This window comes from Lethenteron reissneri, chromosome 64 (genome assembly GCF_015708825.2).
Source record: "Lethenteron reissneri isolate LAM-NWPU_2019-01 chromosome 64, ASM1570882v1, whole genome shotgun sequence".
Taxonomy (NCBI): domain Eukaryota; kingdom Metazoa; phylum Chordata; class Hyperoartia; order Petromyzontiformes; family Petromyzontidae; genus Lethenteron; species Lethenteron reissneri.
Window position 1 is genome coordinate 7,286,538 of NC_083842.1, and position 22,573 is coordinate 7,309,110.

At 48.6% G+C, this 22,573-nt stretch overlaps 1 protein-coding gene across 1 annotated transcript in view; it reads right to left on the reverse strand.

Moving 5' to 3' along the window:
* The window catches only part of LOC133359002 (uncharacterized), a 72,216-nt gene that overhangs the window by 19,517 nt on the left and 30,126 nt on the right, over positions 1–22,573 (reverse strand). The window contains exons 5-6 of the mRNA XM_061577378.1: positions 19,856–19,978; positions 8,789–8,874 (exon numbers count right to left, since the gene is read on the reverse strand). Of these exons, the coding sequence (XP_061433362.1) occupies positions 8,789–8,874; positions 19,856–19,978 (209 nt within the window). The remainder of the gene's footprint in view (positions 1–8,788; positions 8,875–19,855; positions 19,979–22,573) is intronic.

Here is a 22,573-nt window from a genome sequence, read left to right on the forward strand (position 1 = left end):
GCGCAGAGGCGACAGAGAGCCAGCAGCGGGGCAGCATAGTGGGCAGCGGTGGGGCTGCACATTGGGCAGCAGTGGGGCAGCAGATCGGGCAGCAGAGGGGCTGCATATCGGCTACAGTGAGGCTGAATAACGAGAAGCAGTGGGACTGCATGGTGGCGATCGCCACGAGTCGGAGACTCGGCACCATCGGCCAGCGGTGTCCGGGCGCAGAGGCGACAGAGAGCCAGCAGCGGGGCAGCATAGTGGGCAGCGGTGGGGCTGCACATTGGGCAGCAGTGGGGCAGCAGATCGGGCAGCAGAGGGGCTGCATATCGGCTACAGTGAGGCTGCATAACGAGAAGCAGTGGGACTGCATGGTGGAGCAGCAACGGGGCTGCAGGAGCGACGGCAGCGGTGTGGCTGCCGAGCGGGAGACAGAGGAGACACTGAGCGAGGACGCCGTGCGGGCAAGATTGTACGAACCAATAAAGGACAACGGAGACAGACCCGGTGCAAGAGTCCTTTATTACACTGGTGTCAGAAGTGAAACGGCATGTCAATACAGCTCAGAAGAAAGAATATCCCCGCACCATCGTCTGCTACATCTACCGACGACGACGACCTTCCTCAGGCGGTGGCGCTGCCAACGATGGAGGGAGGAAGCGACGCAGGAACGAGTGACGGCCCGGGGGTGCAGGAGGTGGCCGCTTCGGTCGATCCACCCGCGCTGGGGGACGCTGACCAGAGATGGCGACAGGTGGCGGCCCAGCTGAAGGCATTAAAGACGGTCTTGGCGCAGCTGTGCGACCTTGTCACGCCGGCGACGGTTTCGGGGAGGCCCGGGGGTGAACAACGGACTGGGGCCTTGCCTGCGCCGCCAGCCCTTTCCACCACGCGGCACGAGGACGCCATCTTGGGCGTGGCGAGGGAAGAACCGCGGGAAGCCGCCATCTTGCGCCCTCCACCGCGGCAAGACGCCATCTTGCGCCCTCCACTGTGGGAAGCCGCCATCTTTGACACGTTGTGGTGTGACGCCATCTTGAACCTGCCACGCGACTCGCTGCCTGCGGAGGACAGCGGAGCGAGGACCCGCAGCCGTCATTTGACGACGGTTAAATAATTCTCAATTGGCGGGGACTGGAGTGCGTTCGCTTGCTGGATTTTGGCGGCGGTACGCTCCGCCAAATGGACTGCCGCAGAGGCCCTGGAAGTCCTGCCAACTCTTCTCGACGATGAGTCAGTCAGGTTCTTCCGTTCCATCAAGGCCGACAAGAAGAAGACACTGAAAGGGGTCTTCGAAGAAATGGCGGATGCGTACGAGCCTCCGGATGACGCTCACCGACGATTCGTTCAGCGCCAGCGGGCACCAGAAGAGTCGCCGGTGGCATACAGGGGTGCTGTTCTGGAACTGGCCATGGCCGCATACCCTGAGACGGAGCCTGACCTATTGGAACCCCTTATTTTGGGCAAAATGCTGGAACTATCGAGAGACTTGGGGATCCCTATGCCGGTGTGCGGCCATAAGAAGTTGACGTCACGTGCTGCTGCGAAGTGTTTGGATGCCCAGTTTAATCTGCGCCGTTGGAAACAGGTGACAGCGTGGACGGGGGGGCCCATCGTCGAAGGGGGTGCCATGGCTTGGGATCCCAAGAAGGCGGTCTACATTCCTGACGACAGGGGCCCGCAGGAATTGACGGCCGCCTCCACGCAGTGGCCTGTCCAGGGAGGGCCGGGGCCGCGGTCTGCACCGCCGACGCAGGAGCGTCGGGACAGAGGGAGTGCTGTGCGTCGCAACGACGTGGAGTGTTTTCGCTGCGGCCGCAAAGGCCACTTCGCCAGGGATTGTTGAGCCCGTATCCCGGGACTGCCCCAGCAGGAGGCCTCGATCACGGACGTACCGCGGAAGGACCCTCCAGGACAGGCAAGTCGGTGCGCACCAGACACCTGGCAAGGCTTGTCACCTCATTCATCACCATCGCCGCGCGGTCCGGGTGTCATTAACAACGGGAGGCCGCCGACTGACCTGTGTCGCTCGTTAACGCAGTGGCGCAAATTGGCACGGAGGGTAGTTGCGGCCGCTACTGGTTCGTCCACTGTGCCGGGTTCTATACAAGGGGTCGACGTGCGCATTTTGGTAGACTCCGGTGCGTCCGCGACGATTATCTCAGATGTCATTTTCCATCTTATGGGCATCCCGCCGGACGCAGTGCGGCCGGTTTATGATTCCTGCATAGCAGCGAACGGGGGAAGTATGGGCATTGTGGGCCAGGTGGACGCCAATATATCCATCGGGGGGGTGTCGGCCTTAGGAACTGTGTTGATTTCGAGGTCCCTTGCGGTTCCGTGTTTGTTGGGGACCGATTTTCTGGCTAAAATGCCCATTCAAATAAGGGTTAATCAAAATTGCATTGAACTACCAGGGGGTCGAAAAATTTCATTTTTGCCGTCGCCCTGGGGGCGGCCCGCTCCGGTCTGCCAGGTGCAGGCGCTGTCCGAGGTATCTGTTGACATTCCACCTGGTTCGCAGATGCTTATCCCTTTGCGATATCGGAAACCGGTGCCTGGTCTAGAGGGAGCGCCTGGGGTTTTGTTATCACCGTCCGCAACCATAACGGGCGGGTCGGCGTTGGTTGAGGCGCAAACTATTGTCCGGTCGGGCCAGCCGCCATTTTTGCAGGTGTTAAATGGGAGTTCGGAGAATGTTTGCGTGCCGGCCGGAATGGTTGTGGCCCATGTCACGACGGCGTTCACGGCCCATGACGACCTGGGCCGCCGGGACGTGGTAGGCGGAGTTTTGGGCCCTACGGCCCAAGATGATCGATGGGTTGCCGAGATGTGCGGGGAGAATTCATCCCTGACCGGGGAACAGTGATCCGCGCTTCGTGCGCTGTTGCTAAGTTATTCCGATGTGTTTAGCTCGGATGATTTTGACTTGGGACGCACCTCCCTGCTTTCCCATCACATTGAAACGGGGGACGCTGCTCCGATTCAGTTGAATTCCCATCGGATGAGCCCGGCGGAGTGGGACCATGTTTGTGGAGCAGTGGAAGACATGCTGGCTGCAGACATAATATCTCCGTCTAACAGCCCATGGGGCGCGCCGGTAGTCCTGGTAGAAAAGAAAGACGGCAATCTGTGATTTTGCGTCGATTTTCGCAAATTAAACAAACTGTCCGTGGCGGATGCGTACCCCCTGCCGCGTATGGATGATTCCCTTGATGCCTTGTCGGGTGCGAAGTTCTTTTCAACGCTGGATCTCTCTTCGAGATTCTGGCAACTTCCTCTGGATGAGCCCTCGAGGGAAAAGACTGCTTTCCGTATGCCGCAGGGCCTATTTCAATTTAATTGTCTTCCGATGGGGTTAAATGCTGCCCCCGCCACATTTCAGAGGTTGATGGAGCTGGTATTAACGGGGTTGCAGTGGGAGACATGTCTGATATATTTAGACGACGTCATCGTCTTTAGCCGCACATTTGACGAACATCTACAGAGACTGGAGGCGGTGTTCGCTAGAATGCGCTCCGCCAATCTAAAATTTAAACCTAAGAAATGTCACCTATTGCAACGATCCGTGCGCTATTTGGGACACATAGTCAGTGCCGATGGGGTTGCCACGGACCCGGAGAAGACGGCGTGCGTCCGCAACTGGCCAACCCCGGCCACGGTGGGGGATGTGCGTCGCTTCTTGGGGTTTGCCTCATATTACCGTAGGTTCGTTCCCAACTTTGCAACGATCGCTAGGCCTCTGCACCTCCTTACGGGTAAAGGACGGAAGTTCAGTTGGGGACCGCCAGAGGAAGCGGCGTTTAAGGGCCTACGCGATCGTTTGGCGACGGCGCCAACATTGGACTATCCCAATTTCGATCACCCTTTCATTCTGGACATGGACGCGAGTGACACTGGCATCGGGGCCGTTCTGTCACAGTCCAAGGGCGGTGTAGAACGCGTGGTAGCTTACGGTAGCCGCGTCTTGTCCCCCGCAGAAACCCGCTACTGCGTTACTCGCCGTGAACTTTTGGCTATTGTCTATTTTCTCCGCCAATATCGGCCCTATCTCTACGGCCGTTCGTTTATTGTGCGCACGGATCATGCGGCTTTACAATATGCTCTGAGGGTGAGACCAACCATCTGGCCAACTGGCACGATGGTTGGACACCCTGCAGGAGTTTTCTTTCCAAATTCAGCATCGGAAGGGGTCGCGGCACGCGAATGCAGACGCGCTCTCCAGGTTACCTCAAGGGTCCCCTTGCGCTTACGCGTCGGATACGCATAGGTGTACGCCGGCTCAGCAGCCCCCTCGGCCTATTGTGTCAGCGGTTGAGGTGCCTGAGGCTCCAGTGTGCCCGGGACCGGCCGATGGGGTTCTGAACCTGCCGCGATCGGTGTGGATTCACGAACAAATGCTTGACGACTCGTTGGGGGCTTTGCGGAGTCGGGCTGCGAAAGGAGGGGGGGGACTGCTTTCCGGAGGGACACTGGGGGCTGCTCTCCGCGACGGACTGCTGATGTGGAGGGAGGGGTTACATGATCGCTGGCGTCTGGTTGTACCGTCGTCGTTACGGTACGAATTGATTAGGACTCTGCATTGCTACACTCTATTACACCTGGGGGTGCAGAAAACCTTGTTGACATTGCAGCGAGACTACTTCTGGCACGGCATGACGACGTATGTCGTCAGACACATTCGCACGTGTCCCGAGTGTGCCCGGCGAAAGCCGCCTAAACACCCATATGTGCCGCCAGTGCAGTCTATACAGGTGTCTCGGATTAACGAGTTGGTGGCGTTGGATATTCTGGGACCCTTCCCGCCATCTGCTAGGGGCAATCAATTCTTGCTAGTTGGGGTGGTGTTATCTCTCCCGCTGGCTGATGGCCTGGCCCTTACCCGACCAGTCGGCGGCGTCCATTACGGACGCCTTTCTATTTGGATATGTCATGGACAAAGGGGCGCCGGAGAGGCTGCTCACGGATCAGGGCCGAAATTTTTCTTCTAAATTGTTGGGCGAGGTGTGCGCTGCTCTGGGGACTAAAAAGATCCGTACATCTCCCTACCACCCGCAGACGGATGGCATGGTGGAACGGCTAAATCGGATGCTGTCAGCCATGCTATGTCACACGGTTAATGAGAAGCAAGCTGATTTGGATTTGCATATCCCTGGGGTACTCTCGGCATACCGGATGACGCCTCACGCGTCCTTTATTACATATATATGGCGACTTCATGTCTCTGTTACTCCTTTGTGCCTGTGTTACTTCTTCATGTAAATACGGCTCCTGCACGTCTGTACTGCTACTTCATGTTTATACTGCCCCTTCAAGTATGTTCTGCTGCTTCATACCCGTTCTGCTGCTTGCCCGTGTCGTGACTGCTTAGCCAGTATGTTCTGCGGCTTCATACCCGTTCTGCTGCTTGCCCGTGTCGTGGCTGCTTAGCCCCCTCTATCCGGCCAAACAGAAAGTGATTGTGCATTAAGTGGCTGTGTACATGGCCTCAAGGTGCACATAGCCTGGCACAAGCTTCGTGGTGACGTCACCACCACTTAGTGGCCAATGGCGGTTGTTGTTGTGTACATGGCTACACGACCGACCCAATGCAGCATTGCCTGCCAGAGGATCTCTCTCATGGGACTGTTTCCAAATATTTCAAACATCTGTGAGTTCATAAAGTCTAGTTTAGTTAACCCCAGGATCGATCGTAAGCAGGCCAGCCTGAATGTTTCCAACCAGCGCAGAATAGAGAAGAGAGTGCATAACTGGGGCCAAGAACACCTGGAGCTTTTATGGCACTATATGCAAGGTAGTTGCCACAGCGTTGTGTAGCTAATGAAAAGAGAATTCTGCTACATTTATTCAGTCAGACCTTTGCTACTAAACTGGAGTCAGCCATAAGCACACTGCCCAGGTATGGAAACTTCTCCACTCTCTGCACAATTTCGCTATCACTCATGGGTAATTGACTGGGTGGAGTATTTGATGATACAGAATACCCAGGCAGGTACTATGTTTTTGTGAAACTGATGTTAAGGCTTCATCTCTTAGTGGCATGCTCCAGGTTTAGCTATTTCATGTCTATACTGCCCTTTATGTCTGCACTGCTGCTTGATATGTATTTTACTTTTCATCTGTGCTATCCCTTCATGTCTGTACTGCTGCGTGTACTGCTCTGCTCTCTCCCGTGTTCATCTCTCTCGTTGTGCCCTTCTTTGTAATGGAATAAAACAAAGATGATACTCGATGTTGTGTAGATATGTCTGAGGCAATAACTGGGTTATCACAGGGCTAGTAAAAACACAAGACAATGCCTGGGTTATTACTGAGCTAGTTCACACACTAGCACCAGGCGGCTGTATGGACACGCCTTAGAAAATCCCTGGGTTATCACTGGGCGAGTATACAGACAAGCATCGGGCTGCTGTGTGGACATGACAAAGACAATCCCTGGTGCATCACTGGGCTATGACACACACTAGCACCGCAATGCTGTGCGAGTAGCTACTCAACATATGCACTGCTTGTGCCAAGGCCAATACCAATCAGCAGTAGCCATCGTGGGAAAGTAGGAGAATATAGTTATAGGCTCCTACCCAGATCAGCACCTGACTAAACTTGTCCAGTACTCGATTTAGAAGCAGAATTGAGCTTCTGCCCATGCTGCTATCGAGCTGCTATTGAGTCAATGCATCAGATAGAAGAAGTGTAACGACATAAATGAGCCGATCTATGGCGACAGTGGGTGTACTATACACAGGGGCTCACTATAGGGCAGATTTCCGGATGTCACAGAGGTCGGCTCAGGACATGACAATCTGAGTGAACCCGTGAGAGCACGTGACCAGATGAGGGGGCACGGGGGCCCCCAGAAAGGGGTGAGCGGGCCACGTGATGTGGACCCAGAGCCTCCGCGAAGGATCGAGAAGGGGGTCATGTCTAGGGGCGGAGCCCGGTCACATCACAGGAAATATAAGCCGAGTCCCGAGAGGGAGCGGGGCTGTTCGATCCGGGAATGAAGCCACCTTCTTCGATCCTCGCTCTTCAGTCTCCGTACACGACGATCCGACGGTGTGTCGGCTGTTCTGGTTCAACCATATAGAGATGCCGTTCAAGTGGTTAGGTGGTTAGAAATGGTGGCCACCACCTTACGTAGTTAACCCATAATGTACATAGTTACCCGAAATGTACATAGTTAACCTTGGAACGTTGAGCAGTGTTGGTTGTGTTTGTGAATAAATGTGTTGCCTCCAAGTCTTGGTGTGCGCCTGATTATAACCCACTACAGAAGTACTAAAGCTAGTACCTGGAACAATATGCAGCTAGTATATGGCTGGCACCCAAGTTTGTACTGGGCTCCAATGGAGCTAATATCCATTTCGTGCTGTGTTTGCGTTATAGTTGTGGGTCAGCACTGGGGATTGTGCACAAGCAGGAGTGAACATACTTGGCCACATGAGCTGCTGCCAATCCGATGCTTTCTGCATCTCTGTATCACACATTATTTCTCCGTTGATTTCTGTCTGAGTCTCTCTGTGCCTCTCTCTCCACACCCCTCCATGTCTGTTTCACTCTGTGTTTGTGGGTTTTGTCTCTTTGGTATGAGTCTCGCCAAGTCCCCCACCAATGCTCCAAAATTAGATTTAAAACCAATCTCTGCCTTAGATATCACTGACACGCGCACTACATTAAAAACCTCATTCTTGGATGGTGCTGATTATCTTCCTGTCTTTGCCCTGCATGTGTGGATAACCACATTTTTGAACTCATCTCCCATATTTTTAACCTCTCCAACTGCTTCATAAAGCACTGATGATCCAAATCTTCGAAGGGCTACTAAAAATACAAATTACTGATTTGATCCAAAATAATAACTTATCTACCCCAAGCAATCAGCCTATAGAGAAAAGGTCACCACAACATCAGTGGTGCTAGACACTCTTGATCTTATCTTCAACAGCCTGGATAATAATAAACACCTCTGTGTCATCCTTTTTCTTGACTTTTCTAAAGCATTTGGTACAGGTGACACATTATTACATGGTAAACTTGTTTAAGAGCTACACAAGTAATCTCAATAAACAGCCTTTCCTCGAACAAAACCCCTGTCACCAAAGGTGTCCCTCAGGGCTCCATACTCGGTGCTCTCAACAATGTAGGAGACTCACTGATCCACTCCAACCTAAATCTGTTTTGCTGATGACACTGCTGTGGTGGTGTATAGCAAATCTGAGGATTAGCTGTTTACTAAGCTGCAACAATCTTTGACTTTCGCCAAATGCAACTAAATGATCTAAAACTTTTTTTCTGAATGACAGCAAGACAAAACTTATAGTGCTCTCTTGAAAATAATGAATTGAACCCCCTCCCCACTACCACATTTATGGCGTATGACTCTCAACAAATTGAACTTGTTGATTAGTTTAAATATCGAGGTGTCATTCTTATTCACAAGCGATTTTTCTCTGTACATGTTGATCATGTTTGGAAAAAAATAAAGATAAAAATTGCCTTCCTGTACGTAAATAAACTTTGCATTCAAACCTGACTACCATTGGATATTGTTAGAGTTACTATACTTTCCATATTGAACGACTGTGATGTTATTTACAGACTTGGCATAGGCACAGCGCTAAAAAAACGTTGGTCGATTGTACCACATACACTCGCATACACACTCATTCTCTCACTCTCACACACTCTCACCGGCACACTTTCTCACACCAACTTAATCAAACATTACCACACTCTCTCAAACTCGAACTCTCTCACTCGCAGACTCAGGCTCACCCCCCCCCCCCCCCCCCCCCGCGTGACTCACAAAGCGCAGCACGAGGCCCTGGCAGGCGTGGTGCTTGAGCAGGCTCAGCAGGAACTTGAGGCCTCCACAGTCCACGAATGTCTTCTCTGCAATCAGAGAGAGAGAAAATAATCACTCAGAAATCCCTACACTCAACCCAATACATGAACTACAATACCCATACACGCACCACGGTACTCATACATGTGTAGCGCCGTAGATGGGCCACACGTACCTGCAGTAGTGGACAGGGCCCATCAAGGGCGGCGGTACCTCGTACCAGCAGGGAGTCGCTGCATTGCCCAACCCAAAAGCAGGAGGGGCTGCGGGGTGTTCTGGGATCCCCCACTGCCCCCTCCCAACGGGAGGGGTCTGCGAGGTGTTCCAGGATCCCCCGGGACCCCGCCCCTTCGTGGGGAAGGTGTATTAAAAGCAGACCTCTCCAGAGGTTCGGGGCCAATCCAAGACAGAAGCCAAAAGACCAGCCAGCCTAGGACCCTGGGACCCCTAGCCCCGCTGTCCTTGTAAGGGCCGAGGCTCTGTGTGGGCCAGTGGCAAGACCCTAGGACTCCTGGCCTGACGTCCTTGTAAGGGCCAGGTCCGAGGAAGCCAGTGGTTGAGACCCATACCTTGGCTGGGTCGGGTCCCCTAGGTAATTCATAGCCGGAGGACCTGAGAGCATAGCCGGTGTCAGGCACGTTAGACGTAGGCTGTGTTCCTAGTCTGTATACGAAGGTCGCCTCTACAAGTGTCTCCAGAACTCACTACACATGCACCACGATACCACTACACACACCACAATACCACTACACACACCACGATACCCCTAAATGCACCACAATACCCCTACACAGACCATGATACCCTTACACGCATTACAACATAGACAGTCCCTGGGTTACGGAAGGGTTGGGTTCCTGAGATCGATCCGTATGTCAGAAACTGATAAATATCCCCCCAAAATGAACGATAAAATCCCATCGCCGGAAATCGTTGTAAATTATGAATAATTGTATTGCTAGACGAGGAAGAAGGATAGGAGACAAGCATTACAATTGTAGTGACATAGAATTGGTCACGAAGCAGCATAGCGCTGGCTGCTGGCAGGTAAGGGGATCTGCAGATTGTAGTAGCCCTGACTGACAGCAGGCCACGTGATAGACCCAAGAGGGATCTAGGGGAAAGGTTACGGAAGGGACATGTCGAGAGCTCGCTTGTAGGTTCTAGAAGGGGGGTGTGGCCGGGGTGGAGCGTGGCTACGCTGAGAGTATAAGAAGGGCCTCAAAAGGGGACCTCGGGGCTGTAGTTTGGAGTGGGATTCCTGTCGTTGCTGCTGAAAATCATCACCATCAATGCTGTCGTCTCGCCGCCTTCGTCGCTGTCATCCTCACTTGATAAATTACGCTACTAGGTCATAGTTGACGGTCTTAGTATAGCACCATCAAGTCAGATGGCTAGTGTTGTGTGTAGGATAGCAACCAGTGTGGAGTTGCGTAAAAGCGAGTGGCAGCAGAGTGTGTAACCATATAGGGTGTGTATTGTATAAAGTCTGAGGTGTTAATTAAATAACTGCCTCCAAGAACTTATGTCTCCAAGTCAGTCACTACATGATCATCGGGGTCAACATCAGCAGTCATAGGTTCTAAAGGCAGGGCTCTAGAGGGAGCTGCAGCCAGCCCTGCGTTTTAGCGTCACTCTGCGGTATTCATCCCCTGACTCACCGCACTGGACGACTTGCGCTTACGTAACTAACGCAAACATTTCCGCAAGTTGAAATGTTTTTTTTACATTATTTATGGGAGCATTTCCATAAGGTCAGATTTCCATAAGTCTGATCTTCCGCAACCTGGGGACTGTCTGTACTCCTATATACAACAATCGTCATTCACCACTCAGTGGCGATGACGTCACCTCGGCGCCTGCACAAGGCCATGTGCTCGTTAAGGCCACGTGAAGTATTGAATGCCCACTGGCAGGAGGTCACGGGACAGTCCCAAGTACCATGGGTTTACTGACTGAGATAACTGGCCGATGGATCACCTGTGCCCGCTACTGTGTCAACTTGTTTTGTTTTAGCTGCGAGAACCTCCACTCATTGTTGTGAGCGTTGCTCATCTGCCCTCCGTTGATGCTGAAGGGTGTGTTGTATATATGAGCCTTTTTCCAAAAGTCATTAATAATAATTCGGCCAATATATATATTTTTTTTTTGAATAATAAATAATGAAACCAAAACATTTAACACCGCAGCACACACACAAGCAAGCATCTGGAGGTCGTAAAATGCCATTAAATAATAAACCCGGGGCAAAGGAAGGAGCTAGTCATTAAATCAGAACAACCCACACACGTCGCCCCCCGTCGGACAAAGGATAACGAAACAGACGTTTTTTTTCGTTTGTTAACTTTTTCTCATGTTTCTTCTAACAACGGTAAAAGTTCAAACTTAGCGACAAAGATTAAGTGAACATTATAAACCCACACACTCACTCCAATTAAGAACCAGGCTACAATCTATATCAGTGGATTATTATTTCTCATTCATTATTTTAATACTAATGTAATTTATTTTTATCTTTATCTATATCTACGCGACCTGACCAAAACGTCAAAGAAGAGTTCTGGCAGTCAGGGATGTTCTTAAGCCAAAACGAATTCTCTAACCTCGGGATATCAGATAATAATAATAACTCGAGAACAAACAGCACAAACCCAGGATACAGGTGGTAGAACAAAGGTTAGTAAACCCTATGAAAATACGTGGTAATACCAATGCTAAATCACAAATCTTGAATAAACACAAACCCAGGGGCGGTTTCTTCATTAGGGCGATTTGGCGACGCACCACCAATGTCATTCAACCACAGAGTCACGCTAGCCGTCACTGTGCCTCTGGATATAGTCGAATCAGCGTCATGTCACGTTCTGTGGAGTACCGCCTCTTTTTGGGCGATTTCACTCCGGCTGAGAATCGCCCCGAGTGGCCCCATAGACTTACATTCAAAGATGTTTTTTTTCGACCGGGGGGCGCTGCAATGCATTCTCTATGGCTTCCGGGAGGGCTCGCCCTAACGTGCTTACGTCATCATAAGTAAGCACGTTTCATCCAACAATATAATTTGTCGCCACCTAGTGGAATCTTTAATAAAAGAAACTTGAGTGGATTGTATTAATAGTGAGTATAGAAACAAACAAGATGTATTGTAAGAGTCACTATATTTTTCATTAATATTAAAGAAGTGAAGTTGCCTTTACATGCTTAAGCTGTTAATTTATCCATTGCATGGGTGGACCTTATCCTTATCAATCATCCAGACATTTGCCCCCCGAGAGATTTTTCAGGAGCCGCCACTGCACAAACCAAATATTAATTATGAAGTATTAGACCAAGGGTCATCCAGAAGAATAAGGGCGAAATAAGTCAATCATACCTAACCAAGATGTAATGCATTCTATAGGAAAAGAGCCTCCCAACCGCCTTTGTCTTCCCTCCGCACGTGATAGCAAGATTTGCACACACAGGCAAAGAAGGTCACACCCACCGCGACGGAAGGAGGGGAGCGGGGAAGAAAGGGAACCCCCTCCCCCCCCAGGTTAATTATTGCAGGGGCTGAAAGGACACACGTGGAGGCAATCTGGGAAAGCCGCTTCCATTGATGAACTTATATTACCTCAATAAAATCAACACACACACGGACACACATACCACTTCCCCTCCCCACAGCAAGCGACATCGAAGGAAATTCGGGTCCTTTGTGAGAAGGGAAAGAGAGAGGGGAGGGATTATACATTTCTAAGTACGAACACGATTCACAAATCGTCAGTCTTGCTCAGTCTTGTGACGCAGTCTTGCGAGGGAGTATCGCGAGGGAGCTGGGGCAGAAGCTTGCCAGCAGGCACCGACATCAACCATGGGTGTCGTGTCTCGCAGAGAGAAGGGACGAGGTGTCGTTAAGAGCTGAGTTCGGCATGAGCCGACAGAGTTGCGCTGACGAGCAATCAGCCGAGAGAAAGGGCGGAGAGCGTCAAGCATCGACCAAGCGAGCATGGCACAGGACCAGCAGCATCAGACATTGGTGCCGGTCACCAGCGAACGAGAGCATCGAGCATCGCCAGAGAGAGAACGGAGCAGTGAGCAGCGCCACCGAGCGCCACCGAGCAAAGGGTGTCAGCTGCCAGCGGACAAGTGGCGAGCGTCGTGTCGACCCGTCATCCAGCAGGGAAATGAGCCTGACCGGCTGCCCGTGAGGAAGAGGAGAGCGCCATCGAATGCACCGTGTGTTCGACTACACACCGACCTGCACCAGCTGGGAACCAAGACATCCAGCAGCGGACGAGCTGTGCGCACGATCTGACGACTGAATCATCGCGCACCGCCGATGGCGAGCACCGTGCCGACGCAGCTCATCTAGCAGCGGAGAGAGAGCCGGCGGCTAACTGCAGACACGCCCGCGCGAGGGAGAAAAGCCACTGTTTGTATGCCCTTCCCCCACCCTCACAAGCTCACGACACAGCTCCCGGCCTCTGCTTAACACAAAGAATGTATCAAAGGGGACAATCACACACACCCACACATGAACCATTAACTGGTTGTGAAGGCATCGCTGCTCATAGAGTGATAAGAATACGGTCGTTTATAAGTACATTAGTCGTTATTTTTTTGTAAAAAAATGTTTTATCTCCTATAATTACCAATAGATGCATCGATGCAAACTAAACTTTTGAAACCTTCGTTACGAATCTACACGCTCACAAGGAGAATATTGTGTTAAACCTTTCTTTTGAACATCAAATCTTGCCCACAAATTAATTGAAGCTTAGCCACCGCCGCACACCATTGTCTCAAAACATTTCGTTAATTATATAATCTTGCCGATGAATCTATTGACGTGTACTTTTACCTTCGGGATATAATAATTAGCTTTTTATTGCCTGTCGTATGAATATCGTCGCATGCATGTTTTAAGGACTTTTCCTATCGCCGTATATGTTCGCGTACTCGGAGGAATTAATCAATTGTTTGGTTGCCCAGTGAAACAACGCAATCATTGATGGTTAAATGTACTGCTCAATGAGGGAAATTTCATCTTCTTGGTTCTTTCGGTAAAGTCACGTAGAAGGGAAGTAATAAAATAATAAAAATAAAACATAATAAAACAATTCTCACGACGTTTCGGCCACAACGCAAGCAGCCGTCCTCAGGTGAAAACCAGGTCCGTCGAGGCGACAGAGTCTGAATGAAACAGCACACGAGCTTGGAGCATATATATATAAGCTAGGCGCATTGACAAAGGAATTTGCATATCAAAAGGAATTTAGCATATTTATGGGAAATGCAGGAATGTGATTAGTACTGCATATGCATGTGCATTATGCAGGATTAACAGCATCAAAGGGAGCTGCAGTTGCTGCTGCTGCAGCAGTTGCTGCTGCTGCAGCAGTTGCTGCTGCTGCAGCAGTTGCTGCTGCTGCAGCAGTTGCTGCTGCTGCAGCAGTTGCTGCTGCTGCAGCAGTTGCTGCTGCTGCTGCAATTTCTGCTGCTGCTGCAGTTGCTGCTGCTGCTGCAGTTGCTGCTGCTGCTGCACTTGCTGCTGCTGCTGCTGCAGGGAAATTTCCCCGATGATACTGTGGATACTGTGGATAATTCCAAGCATGAGAGTTCGCATATTAGAGTGTTACGTTTTTGTTTATAATTAAAATTGTTTAACACAGAAGAGTCTGAGTGCTTCCTTCCTGAGTTCATACGTAACAATCTTATTCATAAGAACGGTATCCTGCGTTGAGATTTGAATTTGGAGACCTGGCATAAACACACTAAGATATAATCAGTAAATGTTTAAGCAAGAAGCAAGAAGAAGAATTGCATTATCCCGATTGATAATACGACCCTAGACAACGAAGCGAAGCCTAATTATCATAACTGCCTACATAAGCATAATCACATAAATTAGCATAAATTAATACGATTATCTCCATATTTAGCATAATTTATGCACATGATTTTATAATTTGGCATGATTCCCGCTAATTGCGCATTTTTTCAATCTTCAATTCATTTGTATTATTTTTATTAATTTTTATAATAAACCCGACATATACAACAACTGCCCAGTAGCATCCTTAACGAGCCTCCTCCACAGAGGCCGATTTTGACACTGCTGGTACCAGTCATCGCTAAGCCCACCCAGCTCCACATCCTCTTGTACCACATCACTCCATCTCTTCTCTAGCCCGTGCCACGCCCAATTAGCCCCCTATATCCGGCTGATCAAAAGCTGTTTAGGAATGCGGTGGCTGGGCATGCGGTCTACATAAAACAGCCAACGCAGCCTTGCTGGAGGAGCTCACCGATGGGACTTTGTCCAGATCTTTCAAGGATATGTGAGTTCCACACCCAATCCAGCCTGATTAAACCCAGGATGGATCGTAAGCTAGCCAGCCTAAATGTTTCTAACTGGCGAAGATGTTCATTAGGGGGGTCCATGTTTTGCAAGTATAGATAAGGGAGGGCATGACCATGGCTGAGAAGACCCCAATCTTTGTGTGGAGCGACAGACCAGGTAGCTTCCACACAGTGTTACAAAGCCGATTAAAAGATAAAGCCGCTGGACTGATTCGGAGTGATACCACTGCTGTCGAACCAGAGCTGGTCATGAGCACACTGCCCATGTATAGAAAACTCTCCACTTACACCACAACTGCTCCATCACCAATGAGGAGTTGAGGGGGTGGAGTGTTTGATGGCACACACTACCCAGGCAGGTACTTGGTTTTGGTGAGGCTAATGGTAATACCCCACCTCTTAGTGGCACATTCCAGGTTCAGCAGCAGCACCTCTACCTCCTCCTCTGAATGAGCACCAATCACCAGCTCATCAGCATACATAACATGGCGGACCAATAGGGTGCCATCCAATGACCACACCCAGGCATGCATCAGTCTCCCATTGTATCTCTACCAGATGGAGATTCCTCCGGTACAGCCATAGAAGGCGTCATGAACTATGTGGTCGAAAAATATGTTAAATAATGTGGGACCTAGAAGACATCACTGTCACACCCCAAGGTGAACAGGGAATGGCTCTGAGTCCGGACCACGTAGTTTTACCTAGGCCTGCCCACCATCATGAAGGCTCTTAATGATTATGAGCAGAGTCAGGGACCAGAGCCCAGGTCTTTTGATGGTATGATAAACCTTGACTAGGTAAAAAAAAGCAGAGATGTAGGTCCTTTTGTAATTCCCTACACCTCTGCTGTAGCAGGCGGACAGAAAATATGGCATCTGTGCAAGACCGCCTTGGCCTGAAACCACATTGGGGCAACTGCAAGCCTCTCATCAGCGTGCCTGGCAAGGTGATGCTGAATAATCCTTGCCAGGACCTTTCCTGGCAATGTGAGGATGGAGATGCCCCTGTAGTTGTTAATCTGTGCATTCCTCCTTCGTAAAAAAGGGGGACCACTAGGGCATCCTTACAATCATGTGGAATCCATCCAGTGGTTATGTCATTTAGGGCAGTCTGTGAGATCATCACTGACCGGTGCTTTTCCTGGTCTCAGACTCTGGATTGACGTCCGTACTTCCTCAAGAGATGGTAATTCAGCCAGCCAATCACACACACTAAGACACACACACAATATCCATAAATACACCACGATATTCCGACACACACCACGATACCCATACAAAATAAAATACTCCTATATACACGAACATACACATGATACCGCTACACACACCACGATACTCCCACACATGCAGCGCTACCACTAAACACACCACAATACTAGAAACAACCAGCATTTTCCACGAAGCAGCGGTGACAACACCATAGTGCTTGTGCCAGGCTAGGTGCACCTTGAGGCCACATGAAGTGTGGAAGGTTCAGTGGCTAGAGGTCAAGGGACAGACCAAATTATCATGGATTGACTCACCGAGATGACCGACAGATGCCCTATCTGTGCTCCCCACTGTGCCTACTGGCTGCGTTTTTAGTGGAGTGCCAGGTGGCTCGTTGTGAGTGTCGACTTCCTCCAACTGAGCAGTAGCATCCTTCATGAGCCTCCTCCACAGATGCCTATCTTTGACATCGGCAAGTCCAATCAGCTCCACATCCTTCTGTATCTCATCAGCCCAACTCCTCTGCAGCCCATGCCATGCTCATTTAGCCCCCTCTATCCAGCCAAATAGAAAATGCTTGCACATGCACTGGCTGCACATGAAGGTTACACGACCCAGCCAATGTAGCCTCACCTGCCAGAGGATTTCACTTATTATGTCTAGATATTTCAAACATCTGTGAGCTCCTCACAAGATACAGTGTGGTTCAACCCAGAATGGACCCTAAGCAGGCCAGCCTGAATGTTTAAAACCAGTGCAGATGTTCCTTCAAAGGGGCCTACGTTTTCCAAGTGTAGTGGCATAGAATAATATTCATGTAGCAGCATCGCGCTGGCTGCTGGCAGGGAAGGGTATCTCCAGCTTCGGCAGCCTTAACGTCAGCATGCCAGGTTATACACCAGAGGGGGATCTAGGGGAAAAGTCACAGAAGGGGCGCATCAAGAACCCGCTGGTAGGTTGTACAAAGGGGGCGTGGCTGGGGGCGGAGCCAGGCTATGCTGATAGGAAAGGGCCCCTGTAGGGGACCTCGTGGCTGTCGTATGGAGTGGGATCCCCATCATGCTGCTGAAGTCTTCACAATTCTTCTCGTCGTTCTCCACCATTCTTCTCGTTGTCTTCACCATCCTCCTTGTCGTCGTCTCCATCTACCCCATCTTGGGGCATCACCAGTCAGGCAGCCTACCAACTGTCCTGACTGAGTAACGTCGCCGACCAAAGACGGACTTATTGTGGAGTGTTAACCCCGATGGTGCTTGTTAATAAAGAAGTGCCTCCAACTCTTAGTGTCTCCGAGTTAGTCACCACACAAGCAGAGAGAAGGCAGTGCATAACTATGGCGAAGACCTGGATCTTTTTATGGAGCGATACGCAAGGTTGCTTCTAAACAGCATAATGCAACTGATGAAAAAATGCCACTTGATTGATCTGGAGTGAGACCTCTTTCAAACTGGAGCTGGCCATAAGTACATTGCCCAGGTATGGAAACTTCTCTACTCTCTCCACAACTGTATGTATGTTGGACTTCTTTCCCACTGTATGTAGCCAACCATGCTAATGCCACATGACATAATATACCCAGGCAGGTACTTTGTTTCTGCATGGAGTTGATGGTAAGGCCTCATCTCTTAGTGGGATGTTCCACGTTCAGTTGTAGTCTCCAACTCATTCTCAGAATGATCAGCAATTACCAAATCATCAGCATACATAACATGGATGACTAATAGAGATTCCCTTCCCTCACCCAGGCATCAAAGAGCCTTCTATTGTGCCCGTATTAGATGGTGGGGTGTGAGGGTGACTGTGTTTAAATGGCAGGAGTTATGTACAGAAGTGGTTATGTATAGAATTTATATGATCAATTAGGTGGCTCGTTGCTTTCTATCGTAAGGCATAATACAATCATGCTCCTTGGGGATTTGAATATCATTACGGGCATCAACCACAGCGGCTTTGAATATGTCAAACGGCCTTTCGGCCTCGGAATTCTGAATAACAACACTGCTAGACTTCTGTCTGTCTGCTCATCTGAGGGCCTTACTATTGTCAACTCATGGTATCATCGACTGAACATCCATATACAAACTTGGATCTCAAAGGATAGTCACACAACTAATAAAATAGACCATACCCTGAACAAGGACAGAGCCATCTTTAAGTCATACTGGGTTTTCCGTAGAGCAGAGGCACCTTCTAACACTGAACACCGCCTGATTGTCGCACAATTTTCAGCAAGCCATCATGAAGCTTAAAAACAGCAAAGCAGGCTAGATGGTATTTCTCCAGGACTGTTGAAATGTGCTCTGCATCGGTTCTGCATCAAGATCTGGATGTCTGGCAAGATACCTGCTAATTAGAGAGACAGTATAATTGTTGTTACGTACAAAGGATCGTGTACGGCATGCAGCAATTATAGACCTATCACTACTTTCAGTGCTGGGAAAGGTTTTTGCACACGTAATTCTAGGAACGCTGCAACCACTCCTGACAAAACACCATCACCCATAGCAATCAGGATTCACAGCCAGTTGATCTACGATGGATGCTGTACTCCACCTACTTACATAACTGCACCCTGAGTTTGACCGCCCATTGCGTGTCGCTTACATTGATTTGAAGGCAGTTTTTGACTCTGTGGATCTATTCGCGCTCTGGTCTGCCTTATGAGGGATTGGGGTCACCAGTATCCTGATGGACCTTGTGAAAATCTAGATGTAGGCAAAAGTGGAAGGGTTCGTGTTGGGTCCAGACATTTGCTAACATTTTGAGACCACATCTGGGATACATCAAGGATGTGTCCTCACAACAGTGCTCGTTTGTTGGGCGTTGACTGGATCTTTGAAAACGAGACCCATGATATTGGATTCAGAATTGGCCGGCACCACTTACCTGACCTCAACTACGCTGATGATGCAGCCTTGTTTGTTGAGAAGTCTGCACCAAGTATTAGTTACTGTATTAACCCATGAAATATATAGGAGCCTCACCCAGGTGATGCAAGGAACTGCAGGACTCTGCTGCATCAGCTGCTCTAGAGTGGCTCTGTCGAGGTGTGGAGCCCTCCCACTGGTAGCGGTCTCACCCTCTCCTCTATGAAAAAGTCACGTGCTTACTATGTGAGCCTAACCTGTACAAAGCCATGTCAAGTGAATCCCTCACACTGGTAGCGATCTCACTCTCTCCTCTATAACCAAGTCACATGCTCACTATGTGAGCATCACCGATATAGACATTACTCACACACACGACTGTAAATATATTGTACATACAATTATTAAAGTGCATTACATTCATAAGCTGTAATCAGTAACCATGTCATACCCAACAGCACACGGAGTCTGCTCGCTGTGAGTTTGTACAAATGAAAATTTCTCAGCATGGACACATTTTCCACGGACTGAATCAAGGCATTAGATTGGTGATACAGGAACCTGCTGGATCTGCAGAGGCACGTGACTCAGAGGAAGGCACTCACCAGGATCTGAGCTTTTAATGTAAGCCAGCACGTTTTTTGTGCCCCACTCCATGGGTCTCCATAGAGAATCCGGGACGTTGGAGGCATCCGGGGAGACAGACGTCAGCAACTTCATGAACAGCTCTGTGAGACAATGCGACTTATCAAACAACAACCTTCATAGATGGTAAAATATTGTTATTTCAATAGCATATTTTGTTGTGATTAACATATGATATGTCTATAAACATTCCGTCATGTAAAATTTAAGCCCCCACATCACTAAACGTTTTATTATTTAGCTGTTTGTTATGACATTTTAGATTGTGAAAATAAGCAGATGCAATAGCAGCATAAACCTGCCTTATAGTAAAAGTGTGCAAAGAAGCATCAAGAGATGTACACTGATAATTATAATTGCAATGAGATTTAAAAAAACAGGAACACATGCATAAAATAAAATTCACAGGTTATACTGTTTGGGTCTTTTGATAAAGTCACGTAGATAGAAAAAATAATGATAAAATAATATCTACGTGACTTTACCGAAAGACCCAAAGAGTATGAATTCCGGCAGTCACGAAAGCTTTAAGTCAAGATTCACAGGTTAATGACATCCTGGAAATTGCTAAGAAAATAAATTCAGGTTAGGAAGAACATCGTCGTTTGAGGGACGATGGCCCTTGGTCAAGAATAATGATGGCTTGGCAGCCAAGAAATGGAATGCAACTGAGAAGATGCATGAGAAGGCAAGGCTTTACAAAGGAATACAGGGTTCACAGAAGAACATGGTAATTCACACAAAAATAAGATTCCACCCAGGAAGATAAAATTCCACACAAGTCTTCCTGTATGAACGCTTGTCTGCATGTTTCACAAGGATGTATGAAGGAAAGAAGTCAAGAAGACAAGGGTTCCACCAAGAACGCATGGATTTACACAGAAAAAATAAGGTTTATGCATGAAGCTATTGGCTGTAATTCGTAATTGAATGAATGCACGAATGACTAAACCAACTATTTAATAATTTAGTGTTTATTAAATAAATAAAGGTTGAATGAATGGTGAATTCTATTCTATTTTTGAGTTCAGCAATAGGTTCAGCAGTTGAATGTTAATGATGAATTAATACACACTACATACAAGTACCAACATAGCATATTCTTAAATGCATATAAGTTAATGTACATTTCCAACATTTCCTCCCACACATAGAATACATGTGTAATGACAGTAGAGCCTACATGCGCTTTGAGTGGACTAGTCGTCACAGGAGGTAATGACAGGGGAGTCAGCCTACAGTGCGAATGCACTAGTGTCCATGGGAGGTAATGACAGGAGAGTCAGCCTATAGTGCGAATGCACCAGTGTCCAAGGGAGGTAATGACAGGTGTATCAGTTGTGAGTGCGACGGGACTGGTGGCTACGGGAATGATGGAGAAGGGAGCGTGGTCAGGTGACAGAAGAGGTCGGTAGAGTCTGCCGGTGGAGCGAGCATCCAGAGTCAGCAAGAATGAACGAGAAGAGAGGAGTGGCCTCGGTTGGTATATAAGGGAAATGCGCGGGAAACTCGGGGCTGTTGCAGTGGGGTCTCCGCCTGATGTCAAGTGAACGTTTCTTCAATAAAGTGCCATCTCAAGAGAAGCGTGTCAAGTCGTTATTACACATGCATATAATTTCATGTATACACAATTACATGCACACAATAAAAATGCAGTATGGTTGCTGCAATATAACGATACTAGAAAAAAGGTACAATGGAACCGGCACAATAATCAGATTGTTCAGTTTGCTATATTGTCATATTTGTAGAGAATGACTCAGAAGCGTCAATGATTAGAAAACCTTTAGCCGGCTTCTGTGAGTGAACTGCTATTTAATAAACTTAATGACATGTAGTTGTAGTGCATAAAGAACACGAACAAAACGTTAAATAGAATTACAAAGTAGATTTTTAAGATATCACAGTAATTATCATATCGTTATATGCAATATTGTATCATAAAATAAGTGATTGCAGCAACCCTAACATATACATGCATGGGATAAACATATCTGCTGAGTGCATCACAACCTCAATAATCTTGTGCTCCGTGCTTCTATGTCGAGGTATTGCCCCCTATTCCTGGACAATAACGTCAGTTTGATTAAGAAAGTCAACATGTGTACTGCACACACAATGACTTAGTCCTAAAAAGTGTTATTTTATGATTGGATGCTTCAATAGCGGGGAATGCCAATGATCGTGAGAGCCATTCCTCCTATTGGCCATCTGTCAAGTCTGCAGGTCCCTTATCACTTGCGTGTTCATTTGCACGCACTTACTAGCAGTCATTAGCAATTTTTATATATTTTTTATTCATTATAATTTACATTCTCACATTACAGGCAAATAAATCTACGGTGCCAAACCATGTGCTATTTGTGTCTTTAACTTACATCGTGGGGGGGAGGGGCAACTTCCTGTATGATCCATATTTGTTTTTAGCTGAGGCTTTGTGGTAGTTTATGCCAACATGTTTTTCATTAAGCCTGCACCACAATTACAAGAAGCATGGCATGAACCTACCTCGTAGTATAACTTCCTCCTGTGCTTGTATCGGCAGCGGAAGATTCCACATGTTTAGCAGTGGGCTGTATGTGATGATTTTTTCTGGCGTTTGCGGTTATCGGTGGAGGGATTTAGAGAGCTAACTATATTTGTTGATAGTCTGCTATTTTATTTATGGTTTTGTAGCT